The sequence below is a fragment of the Macrobrachium nipponense genome, chromosome 33 (genome assembly GCF_015104395.2).
Source record: "Macrobrachium nipponense isolate FS-2020 chromosome 33, ASM1510439v2, whole genome shotgun sequence".
Classification (NCBI taxonomy): domain Eukaryota; kingdom Metazoa; phylum Arthropoda; class Malacostraca; order Decapoda; family Palaemonidae; genus Macrobrachium; species Macrobrachium nipponense.
The window spans coordinates 18,829,656-18,844,928 of record NC_087219.1 but is presented as its reverse complement, the minus strand read 5'-3'; the positions used below and the strand labels follow the sequence as shown (position 1 = coordinate 18,844,928).

Genomic DNA, 15,273 nt, shown 5'->3' with positions numbered 1-15,273 from the left:
CATTCGGTGAAGAATCTGACGAAGAAAAACACACTTTAGGATGCTTTTCGATAGCGATCCTTGGCAGTTCGGTCGTCACAGAATCTGCCGAGGGGACGCCTGATCGGTGGGGATTCTCCGTAACCTCCGTAAGGCTTTTCGACATTCCTTCTCCTCTGGGCCTGTGAGCTTGGAAGAGGTCTAGGCCTGGGAGCGAGACAGAGCCGATCAGACGCACCCTCCACTGCACTAGGGACACTTAATTCACTATCACTGTGCTTACCTTTCAACGTCCGCATTTGACGTTCCATCCTTTGTAGCGCAGCTTTAAGATCTGCAATTTCCGTTGCCGGATTTGCAGTCTTAGTACTAGAGGAAGAAGATACAGGTTTAGGGTTAGGTGTTAATTTAATAGGCTCGTTAGAGCGAAACCTACTTACGCTTCTGGAGGAAGCCTTCCTAGCCCTATCCATATCTAATTTCCTTAAATATGAATTTAAATTCTTCCATTGTTCCTCATTCATATTTACACATTCATCACAGGTTAGAAATTGAACATTCATTCCTTCTACACCCCTTACAAACTGTGTGAGGGTCTACCGAAGCTTTCGGTAGCCTCACCATGCATCCCTCATTTACACACTGTCTTCTAACCGTAAAGCTAGAATCCGACATCATGAGAAATATCCAAAACCAAGTCCAAAAAACAGTCCACGAAAGAGTATGCCAAACCAAAGATCCAATACGTCACCAAAATAACCGGCTTAGAAGATCAATAGCGATGAAAAAACACGAAAATCAAATCAGGAGTAACAACAACAATGTTGCTGTCACGGCCGATAGAGAAAATCTGACTTAGAAAACGGGAATGATTCCTATTCCCGCCACCAGCGGCGGGGCGGTAGATCACCTGACCTACCTGTAGAGTGTGCCGCGAAATTCGAATTTCTATCGGGGACGACGGAGTCTATAGCTAAGTATATATCTGACAGGTAAGTTGAATGCATAAAAACCATTTTTACCTTATATATTATTGTCATATATTCATAATAAAATGCATATCTTATAAATTATTGGCATATCTTCATAATAAAAAGCCTCTTCAAGGAATATAATTTCTTGGGAAAAGCATTTTTCAAAAGACAAAAATACACTTTACACGTTTACAGTGTGCATTGATTACTTTATTTTGATGCGATTATATTAATATTACAGTATGGTACTGTAATCAGTACAGCAACTATTTTTTATCATAAATGTATATTCATTCACGAAAAAAATATGTATGATCACCGTGACGTCACCAAACCTAGTCTCGTTCGTACATACTATTTTTACACAATGTGATAGTGGTTACACCGTTCTACAAACTATTGATATATTTTACATAAGTATCCTCTAAACTCGATCATAAATCACTTTACTTACTTTTTTTGTTGAGCCCAAATACTATATCCCGGAAATTTAACGTAATCGCGAATTTTATCATAGAGCAAGATTCAATGATTACTGTGTTCCATCTACTAAATACATTTTTAGGATAAAAATCATTTACAAATTTTCAAATACTAATATGAATGTAAATAGCAAAAAACCTCTCTCTCTCTCTCTCTCTCTCTCTCTCTCTCTCTCTCTCTCTCTCTCTTTTCACTTACAGAAAAAAACTAACACTGATCTATTAATAAAAGAACAAGATGGTCCCCGACATTTGTAGGTACATGTGTTTCCATATTTTTATTCTTTCTGTGATTTACTAAACTGTGCTTCAATACAACTCTTATAGCTGACTCAATGATTATCACATATTATAACAGCATACAAGAGAATATCTTATCACTATCGATGTTTCATTTCTTATCACCACAAAAATATTTAAAATACAAATTTCATCATGTTGTTATTCTCGAGATATGCTAGTCAACAGTTACTCTCGTCCTAAGCTGCTTTCTCTCTCTCTCTCTCTCTCAATGAAATATGAATTACTGTATCATAAACCTTTATGTACAAAGTTAAAAATAATAACAATTCCATTAATAAATTCATTTCTTTTAGCAACTAAATTGTTTTCCAAAATAATTCTTTTGGTAATAAACGTCCATCAGCTGATTCTAAACGCAAACAAAAGAAAAAAATAGATTTTTATTGTTGTATTTTGCTGTTTATACATTAATATTATAGTTGTGTGCTGTAATCATTATAGTAAATCATGTTTTTTTTTATCTTAAATATGTTCATTCATGAAATTATGTACTTTTAGTTTTGTGCAGCAGCTAAATCATGAAAATAGAAAGGAATTGTTAGCTAATATACTTTTGTTTGCTGATCTGATGAAGTGGAAATTGAAGATAGGAAAGAATTTATGAAAGATTTGTTACATTATAGACATATAACTTGAACACACACACAAACAAAGGAGGCATAAAGTAAGCAAGGGAGCCATTTTAATGACAACACCCTTCTAATACTACTAATAGGAGCAGCCACTGTTAGTAATAAAATGTTAAGTTGCAATAAGTACGTGTGTATCTTCAACCTAGTAGGATAGCATGGACCAATCAATAGTGAGCACCCATATGATAGTTTAAGGTATATTAGGTGTTTAAATTAGTATTAAAATAGGCTGTTAGCCTATAAGAGTTTCTATAGGTAGCACATCTTTGGTGTTTTAACTACTGAAGTAAGCAGTTGGGTGGGTATAGCTTAGGGCTTTTTGAGGTGTGTGATAACACGGATATTTGCTTATCATGGGTAGCTGCGGCCCCCAACCCCCTCGATTATCGAGGCCCCACTATATGTTGCAGTACTTCCTTCATGTTCTTCAACTCCTTGAACAAACCTCTCTGAGTTTCTTAGTAGCTCAATCTCTGGAATATTATAGTCTCCATGAGCTTCATGGGTTCTTCAACATTCTCAAATCAACCTAGATATTCAGGATCTCATCCTTTTATAGTATTTATTACAATACGAATGTAAGGTTTTTACAAAAACAAGAAGTACTGATAACAGCAACCTAATTTTTTTCTTTGTACACAACCATCAATCATATACAATGTGCTACAACCCTCTAAACTGAATACAGTAATAACCCGAACTTACATGAGGTTAGGTTCCAGACCCCCTCGCGTAAGGAGAATTTTCACATAAATTTGGCACAGTCTCTAAAAATGCTAATAAATGCTTACTTCTAAAGTTTGAACACTAAATAAGACCCTAATCATGCTCCTTAAGTATTAAGCTAACTTTTAAATGAAAATAAAGTTACTGTAATTTGATTTAAAAGTTAGTTTAATACATTACCCTAAAAAAAGAAAATGATATTGTTAGAATACAATAAAGTTTTGTACATACTTACCCGGCAGATATATACTTAGCTTATGTCTCTGACGTCCGACAGAAATTCGAATTTCGCGGCACACGCTGCAGGTAGGTCAGGTGATCTACCCCCCTGCCGCTGGGTGGCAGGAATAGGAACCGTTCCCGTTCTAGAACCAGATTTTCTCTTCCACCTGTCCCTCCTGAGGGGGAGGCTGGGTGGCCATTCATCGTATATATCTGCCGGGTAAGTATGTACAAAACTTTATTGTATTCTAACAATATCATTTTTGTACATGCAACTTCCCCGGCAGATATATACTTAGCTGATTGACACCCTTGGTGGTGGGTAAGAGACAACTATTTACTGAATAGACAGGTAAACAACATACGTTGTAGGTAATAAATAAATAAAACCTTGGTTCCTACTTGTTCAGGCGGAAGATTCCATGGCTAATGCCTAGGAATCTGCTTCGCCTCAAGAGCCTCCGCGAGGATGTGACCTATGGCTAAGAGTTCTTGCGGGTCTGTCGATGGGGTCTTATCCATTTACTCGACCGAGCCTCTTACATGACAATATGCCTATGCCTAGTGGCATAATTAAGGAGCACAACACCGATCCCGATCACCTGATCCTAACACGAGGGTTAGTGCTTAAGTTGAAAAGAGTTATCCCCAAACTCCTTTCAAACAACCCAAAGAAAAACACGACGTTAACTAAAATTTAACTCACTAGTTAAGGATCAGTATCGGCTCCCTATCCCAGCAATGTATCTGCAGACACGTATCAACCAAGAGAGAAGGATCTCTCGTAGGTTATCTTGACATCCTTCGGATATGGGAAGTCAACACAGAGTTGCATCTCCCGTATGTGACAGCTAATATGTCCTTATGACATATTGTTAAGGAAAGAACAAGAATACAGAAAAGCTCGCACTTCATGCGCTTTTTAATTCTCAGCTGTTTGAAGGAATCATCAATGCACTTGTCAAGTGCTTAGGAGATCACATTGTCTCAAAGAAGGCCAGGGCATTCTTTGATATAGATCTCTTCTGGGTGAAGCCTGGAGCCTGGCTAGCGCCTCGCGCCTGGCTGGAGCCTTGCGCCTTAATGGCGCCTAGAGCCTGGCTGGAGCCTCGCGCCTGGCTGGCGCCTGATTGGCTCCTCCCTCCTGGCTAGCGCCTCGCGCCTGGCTGGAGCCTTGCGTCTGGCTGGCGCCTTGCCGCCTGGAGCTTGGCAGAAGACTTCATGATTACTGTCTATGAGTCTGCATGCCTCAAGAGTTTCAGCGAGGTAGGGACCTATGACTGACAAACCCTTCTGGATCATGTCAATGGGGGCTAGCCCGCTTACACGACAGAGCCTTCTCGGATCGTGCCAATGGGGGCTGACCCACTTACATGGCAGAGCCTTACCTGTATCATATCAATGGGGACTAGCCCTCTTACATGACAGAGCTTTAGGTTTCTCTTTACTGGAAGGAGCCTTGCGCCTGGATGGATCCTCAATCCTGACTGGAGCCTAGCCTTGAAGGAGCCTGGCACCTGGATGGCGCTTGGCTGGCTTCTAGAGCCTGGCTGGCTCCTAGAGCCTGGCTGGCGCCTCGCGCCTGGCTTGGCTCCTCCACACTTGCTGGAGCTTCGAGCTTGGAAGAGTCTCTAGGCTGTCTGGCGATGTCCACATCGGACACTCTTATATCTGTCCGATTTGTTCGCCTCTGCTGGCGCATTTGCGCCAGGTTGGAGGCCCGCTCCTTCTCAGTATCCGGCCATGACAGAGTTCCTTGGAACTGTCCGCCTCTGGCGTTTTTCGCCTGTATTGGCATTTGGCGCTTGGCTGGCGCTACATTGTCCGAGAGTCCTGAACAACCACACATAGTTTATCGGGAGACTGGAGAAGGGTGGAAGAAATTCTTCCCCTTTGAGCTTTTGGCCCCTGGCAAGGGGAGGTGATTTTAGTCAGCTACACCCAGTAGACGACAGGATATCGAACAATACGAGAGAGAAGAGTCTTCCTCCGAGGAGGATCCTTCGTGAACACTTCTTTTGCTAACGAGATCTCTTCTTACATGTTTGATGAGGTTCCTCGTTGCAGAAATCTTCCTTATCCTTGCCCGAAAGGAAGGGAAGGAGTCTGGAAGTCGAAGGAGAGACTGAGCTGAAATTGGGCGGAACCCTGATTTCTAGCTCTTATTGTATTCTTCTGAATACCTTCTGGGAAGCATTTTGAGCCCTCATCGCACCCCGAAGACTCTGTAGGCAAACGTTTAAACCATCTCTTCTTCTGTAGATGAAAATGTAAGTACCCTGCCTGGGCAACTAAACTTCTATCTGAAAGCGTTGCGTCAGGAATAGAGGGATTTAGTTCTTTTGCCAGACATACTATGCTGGCAAGAACCCATTGCCGAGTCTCCATTGAATCTGATGCGAGATTCCAATGCACAAAAAATTCACTTGTCTTCTTGGTCGTTTAGGGCTAAGAGAAACAAAGAATTCCTTCATAAACTTCCTCAAAGAAGTTTGATGAGGAGCAGTTCCATTTTGTCGGAACACGGAATCTGTGGCCACAAAAAAAAATTCCATTCGAAGTACATGATATCCTACTCTTGTCGTATTGCGGTATCGTATAGATCCCGAAGATCTTAATCCTCTGTTATCTCTAATTCCCCTTGTAGAGACAGAGTATAGCCTTTTACTGCGTTCTTTTAATAGCAGATATATACATAGGTGATTCTTCCCTCTGAAAGTGAAGAAAAAACCTCGCTATGTGGTTCACAGAGGTATCGGAAGAGGACAGTTTCCTCATTCCATCTAGCACGATCTGCAGCAATTCTATGTCTTAGCCATGACTATTGTCATTTACCTTGAAAAATCCTCTCATTCATGTCCACTTCTGGTCAGTCTGCACGTGGAAAGACTCAGAGAGGAGAGGTTTTTCAGGTCTATTTATAATAGATTCTGATAGAATATCCAGATACTCTTGGAAAAGCCTTACGAAACATGCTGTGAGAAGAACGTGACTTCTGTGAATCCAACCTCTCTAAGGCCAAAATGAGGCATTCATCCTCTCTTCCTTTGACGCCCATTTATCTTAATATCTGTTAAGAATTTATAACTAGGGGAAAAAAGACTAAAGTTTATTCCCCTTCTTTAAATTAAAGATGTCGTATATTGCTACCTCTCTTGGTTCGAGGAAAGGAAGCAGTCTATAGGAAGCCTGTTCGTCTTCTACCTTGCGAAGAGATCTATGAAGACTTTCCGCAGGTTCTCAAAACTCTTTTCAATAAATGTTAGACATGCCTTAACAGTTATTATCTTCGATCGAGAAGGTTCTCACGGACATGCAAAATCTTGCATCGAACCTTTAAGGATCGTTACGTTCCGTGTCTGTTCCCAAATAGGTTCTCTTTTGTTAACGCGAACAGGGGCGAAAAAAAGAGATTCTCGATGCTCTTTGCGATATGAGAGTGTCGTGGAATTGGCCTAAGTGATTAAAAAAAAATCATTTCATCATTCCTTGTAAGCGACCCCTTTCCGATTTAAATGGGTAACGAAATCAGGAACGAATCTTGCCGTTACCGAGCCTCCGAGAGGCTACTGGTTTGTTTGTTTGTTTGTATGGTGTTTTTACGTGACTTCCGAACCACGTCGAGAGTGAACTTCTATCACCAGAAATCCACATCTCTCACTCCTCAATGGAATGGCCGAGAATCGAACCCGCGACCACCGAGGTGAGAAGCAAACACCAAACCAACCACTACTGGACTCTTAGGTTAATAACTCGCTAAAACGAGAAAATATCTTGGATGGTACTTCTGGCGCAATGCGCCAGGCTGGCGCTTCTGGCGCAATTTGCGCCAGGCTGGCGCTTCTGCCAGGCTGGCGCTTCTGCCAGGCTGGCGCTTCCTTCTAGTTCTTTTAAGGTTATGTGCCAGAACATCTGTGCCCTTATGGTACCCGACATCCTTCACGTGTTAATTCCGTTCTTAGTAGGAAAAAACTTTTATATATGTAGTATAGTCCATTCAGGGAAACAACTTCTGCCACTAAGAGAATGTTTCCCATCCGACTCACCCATCTTCTCTTGAGCAATATCCGATTCTAAAAAGGTTGTGTGCGTTTCTCGAAAGGATGAGAGAATTATATTATTTCGTGCTCTGCCGTATTAGACTCCTTTATAATACTGTCACATTGTGGTAAACAGCATTAATCTAGGAAACCTTTGTAAGGATACTAGGAATTCTGTAGTTAACCTCGGTATGCGCATAAGACTTGACCATACCGTAGTCTTAAAGTGAATTCTCTTCTACTACATTCATCTTCTCACTAAGCATGTACTCTAATAAGCCATGCTTTCGTAAGCATGAGAGCATCATATAATATAGAGTTCCGCTGCGTTAGAATCCTTTAATAATGTTAACCTACGGTAAACAGCATTGAAAGGTTGTAATATCTTTCTTATTGAAAGCTTCTTAGCAAAAGGCAGACAATATTTTATTTATGTTTGCTTAACTATCCCCTCAATCAGAGGCTAAAACCGCGATTGTAGGGGAGAGACACGGTTATTATTCCATCCCGCAGGAGAGAGACATGTAACCAACCACTCATGACCGACACCTACATGTTTACTGCGTTGGTCTCTAAGGCGCAGATAGCAGTCTCCGTTAGCCGTCTGGCCTTACTCTTCCAGAGTTGCCAGCTACTCCATTAAATAAAGGAATCTTATAAAATTATCGAACTTCAGGAAGTTCTTATTAATGCATATTTAAGCGAAAACAAGACTTCGATAAATCTAGAAGCTAAGTAGGTGTTGTCTTAACAATCCCTTTAAGCGTAGTCCTTCCTAGGAAATTCCTGGAAGGATACTGATAATTGAGTTGCTCTACAAAGAAGTAACTACGTATGTGTGATTTGCCGTATCGTATTCTCATACAGCAGATACTCAACTACCTTCTTTCCCTGCCGAGGCAGATAAAGGAAAAATTTTTACTGTCTTCGTTCTTTTCGTTAATAGAATGATAGAAAGAGTATATATATCTCCTTAAGGAAGGAAGTTAATCCAGGAACTCTTTAAATCTTCGTGATTTCCTCATAAATCGCGGAAGAGACAGAATTCCTGTTCGTCTGTAGGGTTTACGGAAGGAAGTAGATATTTCCTATCCGCCATCATACCCAAACGTCGATGAGATTCTTATAAGAAAAACTCCCAAAGCGCTTGCCTCTTCATAACGAGGGAGAGCATGAATGAAGGAGTGTGTCCGCATTACTCAAAGAGGAGCCTCGCGACTGACCTCTCTCTCTTAAGAAGATTTGGAATATTCTGGCGCCTGGCTCCTTGCGCCTAGCGCCTGGATAGTTCCGCGCGCCTGGAATGTTCCGCACGCTAGAAAGGAGACTCGCTCCTGGAACGTTCGCTTGTGTGGAAGGTCCCGTGCGCCCTGATAGTTCCGAGCGCCTACTAGACCCCTTTTAGAAAGAGCCTCTTGCCCGGAAACGTTCAATGGAAGGATCGTTCTGATTGCCACTGTACTATAGGCTCCTTGCTCTAGCCGTCTGTTTTTCTGTTGCAATTTGCGCCAGGCTGGCGCTTCGTCTCTTTGAAGGCGCCTTGCGCCAAGAAAAAATTTTCTAGAACGCGGCTCGCGCTCAGTTGCTAGAACGCGGCTCGCGTTTGGTTGTAGGAACGCGGCTCGCGCTAGTCTGTTTTCTGGAACGCGGCTTCCTAAGTTCCTGGCTGGCTCTTGCTCAGTGTTCTCTTAGTTTTCAGAGAACGCGCTAGATCATCAAAACATATACATTCTTCGTCTTTTCGGATGTAAGATGAAGAGACGCACTTTTTTAAGGATGCCTTTTCAATGGCTATCCTTGGCAGTCTGGGACGCTCTACAGAACCTGCCGAGGGGACGCCTGACCAGTGGGGATTCTCTGAAACCCCCTTACGGCTTTCGACATTCCTTCTCCCCTGGGCTTGGGAGCTTGAAAGAGGTCTAGGCCTGGGAGCGAGACAGAGCCGATCAGACGCACCCTCCACTGCAATGGGGAACACTAGTAATCACTTCTTACCTTTCAATAGCTCGCATTTTGAGCCACAATCCTTGTCTTCAAATTGCAATTATGAATTTGAAGTTTCTGCGAAGTAAGAAGGTGATGAGGATGCAACACTACTAGTACTGTTAATACTCTAATTGCTCGTTAGTACGAGTTTCTAAAAAACTTTTAAAAGAAACGTATCTAGTTACATGCTTTACTGACTCCCTAAAGTAGGAAGTCAGTATATTTCCTCAATCAATTCTAACACTTATTACACATATTAATGAATAAATATTAATATTTCCCTTTCTTGCAAACTATGTGAGTGTCTACCGAAAATTTCGGTAGTTACACGTCATATATTCTTCGAAATTTTCGAAGCCAAATTCATTAAAAAGTTAATAAAAGCGTATGCCGAACCAAAGACCCAGTACTTCCCTGCAAAAGACAGCCCAGAAGATCGATGGCGATGAAAAACGAAAATCAAGTCAGGAGGTAGCAACAACATATGTTGACACTACCGCGACAGAGAAAATCTGGTTCTAGAACGGGAACGGTTCCTATTCCTGCCACCCAGCGGCAGGGGGGTAGATCACCTGACCTACCTGCAGCGTGTGCCGCGAAATTCGAATTTCTGTCGGACGTCAGAGACATAAGCTAAGTATATATCTGCCGGGGAAGTTGCATGTACAAAATAACTGGTTGGAGTAAAAATTGTTACAGGAGCCACTAAGTACAAACGTATTTTCGTGCATATACAAAAATTACCCCTAATTCATGGGATGCCATTTTCTCTTTCCCTCGGAGTAAAAGAAGTTTTCTTTGCATCACTATGTAAACTTCATAAGTCTGTTATAATGAAGGCAGGTACACAACTCAATGAAATAAAGAAAACATGTATGTACATATGTAATGTTTGCAGAGGGTGAAGGTAAAATTCAATCAATTTAAAATCATGTACTAGTGTGAGGGCTAACTATGAGAGAGAGAGAGAGAGAAAGATAGAAATACCTACATCATGTAAGGTAAAACTCTGGAGGGGTATCATCTTTAAAAAGTGAATGGAACCACATCTTCTGAAAGTACATCAACTGTATGTGCTGTAATTAAGTAACATAGTACATACAGACTGTGCCAGTACTTTTCTCCAAGGTTAAGATAGTAATTTTCATAGAACAACAACTCTTTTATGTGTCTATTTTTACTAGTTGATCATGAAGGTCTTATATAGTGACAAATACTGTGAATTACGTACTGCCTTGTAAATATTTTCAAAATTATTAATGGCATAAAGAATCTCCATACTGAAAACTTAAATTAGTATACTAGTACATACTTCAGAAATTAAACAAAGTTTCTGAAGGGATGTCATCTTTGAAAAGTGCAGTAACTTTGTGAATGGGTATTGCATCTTGTAAAAGTATGTGTATGCACTAACTGCAGGTGCTGTAATTAACTTTGTATCATATTTATGCATGTACAATAAATAAAAATAATACATTTTTAATAAAGATTTTATACAGAAAGACTTTAAAACAGAAAAATTTACTTAATAAATAAAACATAAACACTTTTGCAGGGTTTTGCATTGTTTCTGGAGGATTCACAAATGTTTGCGTATGATAATTAGTTGGGTTCCAATGAAAGTTTTGCCCTATTGTGAATTCGCGCAACTTGAATCACATAAGTTCAGAGTATTACTATAGTATGGAATTTAGGACAAAGGCCAAGCACTGGGACCTATGAGGTCTTCCAGCTGAAATGGAAACTGACAGTAAAAGGTTTGAAATGTGCAACAGCAGGAAAACCTCACAGTTGCACTATGAATCAGTTGTTAGGTGAGGGTGATATGTAAGATGGAAGAAAGGAATATGAAAAGAGATATAGGAAAAGAAAGGAAAAAAAAAAAAAAGAGGGGGGGGGGGTTCAGCTAGGGGCCGAAGGAATGCTGCGAAGAACCTTAGGTAATGACTACAGTGCACTGCGCAAGGTGCACTGACCCCCTTCGGGAACCCAATCCTCTGAATGAAAACCATGTTTTATAAAAATGTGATTTTCTAAGACTTCTTACCTTGCAAGCTACTCTCATTCCCTCGATCTCCTCATCGGAAAGGCACTTAATGTTAGTGGACCCTCTGAGTTTCTGTTCAGAATGGGGAAACCCATGTGGGTCATCTGCATAATCTGGTCGACCTATACTAGCTGGAACCTCACGCTTAGCGCTCCTAGGAAAGGGCCGTAAATTACCTGCAAATGGAGGATATATGTATTAGAAGTCATGCAATGCATTAAAAGCAATCCTCTGGGGCAAAAGGTTACTTTGGTTTAGAATCACATATAACTACTAGTTTTGGTCTTCTTATAGTGTGGCAGAATACATATTTGCTCAATTTGAAGTGAAAAAATACCTAGGTGTAAAAAACTACACCTCACATGCTTGTGCATTAAATTCAGTACTGTATACTCAATTTCTGCTCAAAGTACAAAATTGGTTTTAAATCTTAACACCTTTAGAAACCAACTATGCCCTAAAATGAGGTACCATTACAGGTACATTGTGTGGTACAATGTAGATGCACTAAATGTTCTTTGCACTGTTTATTCAGAAAGCTTTTGTCTCTTCCTACTTACTAGCTGTCCATTTTTTATCTTCTATATTTACCTTGCTCGAATCCTTAACTCATGTCAAAACAAACAATGGTGGTAATACAGGCAGTACTGGTTATTATTGGCAGGGGTTTCGTTCCCGATGGCTTGGCAATAATCGAAAATTGCTGATAACCAAAAAACGGCAATACAGTAGAACCCCCGTATTCGTGAGGGATGGGTACCACTCTCCCCCGCAAATAACTAAAATCCACAAATACTTAAAACTGCTCTAAAAATGTTTAGAACTGCCTATTTTAATGGTTGAAAAAAAAAAATCTAAAAATCCTTATCCTTGAGTTTTTTAATAGTTTTATCACAAAAAGTGCAATTAGTCACAAAGAGACAGTAATTTGTGAATATTTCTCAATGAAAAATACTGGAAATAGGAGAATTTTCCGCCAATGAGTAAGCATGGTTCATAGAAAAATCCGCAAATAGGCAAGTCCAAGAATCTTAAGTCTGTGAACATTGGAGGTTGACTGTAAATGTGCCGATCCCCAGTTAGCAGGGCCAATAACCGAGGCTCTGCACTACCGATAATTGAGGCTCAGCGCCGATAACCTGGGATCAACACCGAAAATATAAATTTTCATAATAAAACTTATTATTTGGACACTTACCGGCTGTAAAAGTTAGCTATATCTCCATGCTGATTACGTGAGTTGGCATTCGAACAAAAAATCAAATGGCTGCCTGGATGACTGTCTAGTTTACCTGTTCTCCACCAGCTGTGTTTCACGTTTTAACTTGTTAGAATTCTCCCTGACAGCCCACTAAGTTGTGGGAAAGCTTGGCTGGATCTACTTTAATAATAGCTAAGTATCCAAATAAATTTTATTATGAAAATTTATATTTGAGATGAATCTTACCTACTGTTAAAGTTAGTTGATTCCCACATTATGAAGGGGGTGGTGGGTAGTGCAGCTAGATAAAAAATCCGCTCAGCCACTTGAGCTAAAGGTTTCTTGCAAGAAACCCAAAACATTCTTACCTGATCCAGAATCCTTTCTGTATCTTACTACCATCAGAAGTTGGATTCCATTAAGGGAGATGGCCCTCATATATGTCCAAGCAGCTTTGCAGAGAAAACCACTTCCATTCAGTCAGAATGAAACAGATGCGGCGTGAGGGAACCCTGTGCCTGGGTCCAAATGCTTTTTAAAACTACAGTCACTTGAAATACAGTACTAATACCCCGAACTTATGCGAGGTTAGATTCCAGACCCCCTCGGGCAAAGGGAAGTTTCGCATAAGTTTGGCACAGTCTCTGAAAATCCTAATAAATGCATACTTCTAGAGTTTGAACACTTAATATGACCCTAATCATGCGCTCTAAACATTAAGCTAACTTTTAAATGAAATTAAAGTTACTGTAATTTCATTTAAAAGTTAGCTTAACACATTAGCCATAAAAAAAAGAAATAAATGGTTGGTAAAAATATAGGAGTGCATATATACATACAACATAGTTCTCTTCTTTCCCCTTATTTCTTTAAAATACTATTATGAATTTTGTAATTACAGCTATATTATTATTATTATTATTTTTTAAATATTAATAAAAATGTTATTGTCATGATACAATAAAGTTTTATGCATACTTACCTGGCAGATATATACGGTGTATGGCCCACCCGACCTCCCCTCAGGAGACAGGTGGAAGAGAAAATCTGTCTTAGAAAACGGGAATGATTCCTATTCCCGCCACCAGCGGCGGGGCGGTAGATCACCTGACCTACCTGTAGAGTGTGCCGTGAAATTCGAATTTCTATCGGGGACGACGGAGTCTATAGCTAAGTATATATCTGCCAGGTAAGTATGCATAAAACTTTATTGTATCATGACAATAACATTTTTATGCATTCAACTTACCTGTCAGATATATACTTAGCTGATTGGCACCTTTGGCGGAGGGTAAGAGACAGCAATCTACTGAAATAGACAGGAAACAACATATGTTGTAGGTAATAAAATTAAAAACCTTGATTCCTACCTGTGTTAGCGAAAGACTTCATGGCTACTGCCTAGGAGCCCGTATCGCTTCAAGAGCCTCAGCGAGGTAGTGACCTCATGCTAAGAGTTCTTGATGGTCTGTTACAGGGGTCTTACCCACTTACGCTTCAGAACCTTAGGATCTTTGTCAATGGGGTCCTATCCACTTACATGACAAAACACCTTGCCTATTGGCATGATCATAGAGCACGACACTAATCCCGATCACCTGATCCTCATTGGGGTTAGTACTAAGATTGAAAGGAGTCATCCCCGAACATCCTTTCAAGCAACCCACAACTCAACAACAATATTAAAACTAATTATTAAAAATATTAAAAACAATTTAAGGATCAGCGTCTGCTCCATTTCCCAGCATAGTATCCGCTGATACATAAGGTCCAAGAGCGAAACATTTATCGTATGTTATTCTAACATCCTTTAAATAGTGGGATGCAAATACTGAATTGCACCTCCAATAAGTTGCTGCTAAAATGTTTCTCATGGACATATTCTTCGTAAAAGAAAGGGAAGTTGCCACAGCCCGGACTTCGTGAGCTTTCACTCTCAGCAGCTTTAAAGAGTTCTCTTGGCAATTCCTATGAGCTTCGGTAATTACATTTCTGACAAAGAATGCCAGTGCGTTCTTTGACATAGGTCTCTTGGGGTTTCTTACCGAACACCAAAGACCTTGTCGACATCCCTGAAGCTGTGTCTTCTTTTCTAAATAAAATTTTAAGGTCCTGACTGGGCAAAGGGACCGATCCAACTCTCTTCCTACCAGAGAGGAGTGTCCCTTGACTTCGAAACTTCTAGGCCAAGGTTTAGAAGGGTTCTCATTCTTTGCTAGGAAAAGATCCTGGAAAGAAATGACAGCCGAGTCTTTTCTAAATCCCACCCGAGAGTCCAAAGCATGCATTTCACTGATCCTCTTAGCAGTTGCGAGAGCCAACAGGAATATGCATTTGCTAGTAAGATCTCTGAATGAGATTTTATCTATAGGTTCGACAACCTGTCCGACACATTCCAAGAACTTTAGGACAACGTCCAGGTTCCAACTCGGGAATCGACGATCTCAATTTCGTAGTCTCGAAAGACCTGATGAGATCATGAAGATCCTTATTATTCTCGAGATTCAGCCCTCTGTTTCTAAAAACAGCTGAGAGCATGCTCCTATATCCCTTGATAGTTGATATGGCCGATTTGGATTCTTCTCTTAAGAAGAGGAGAAAATCCGCGATTTCGGTTACAGAGGTATTGGAAGAGGACAGCTTCTTCGACCTACACCATCTACGGAAAACTTCCCACTTCG

The 15,273-nt window shown here is 40.6% G+C and overlaps 1 protein-coding gene across 1 annotated transcript in view; it reads right to left on the bottom strand.

Annotated features, from left to right (window-relative positions):
* LOC135202993 (methionine aminopeptidase 1-like) overlaps positions 1-15,273 on the bottom strand; it is an 87,962-nt gene that overhangs the window by 38,908 nt on the left and 33,781 nt on the right. The window contains exon 4 of the mRNA XM_064232538.1: positions 11,392-11,567. Within this exon, the coding sequence (XP_064088608.1) occupies positions 11,392-11,567 (176 nt within the window). The remainder of the gene's footprint in view (positions 1-11,391; positions 11,568-15,273) is intronic.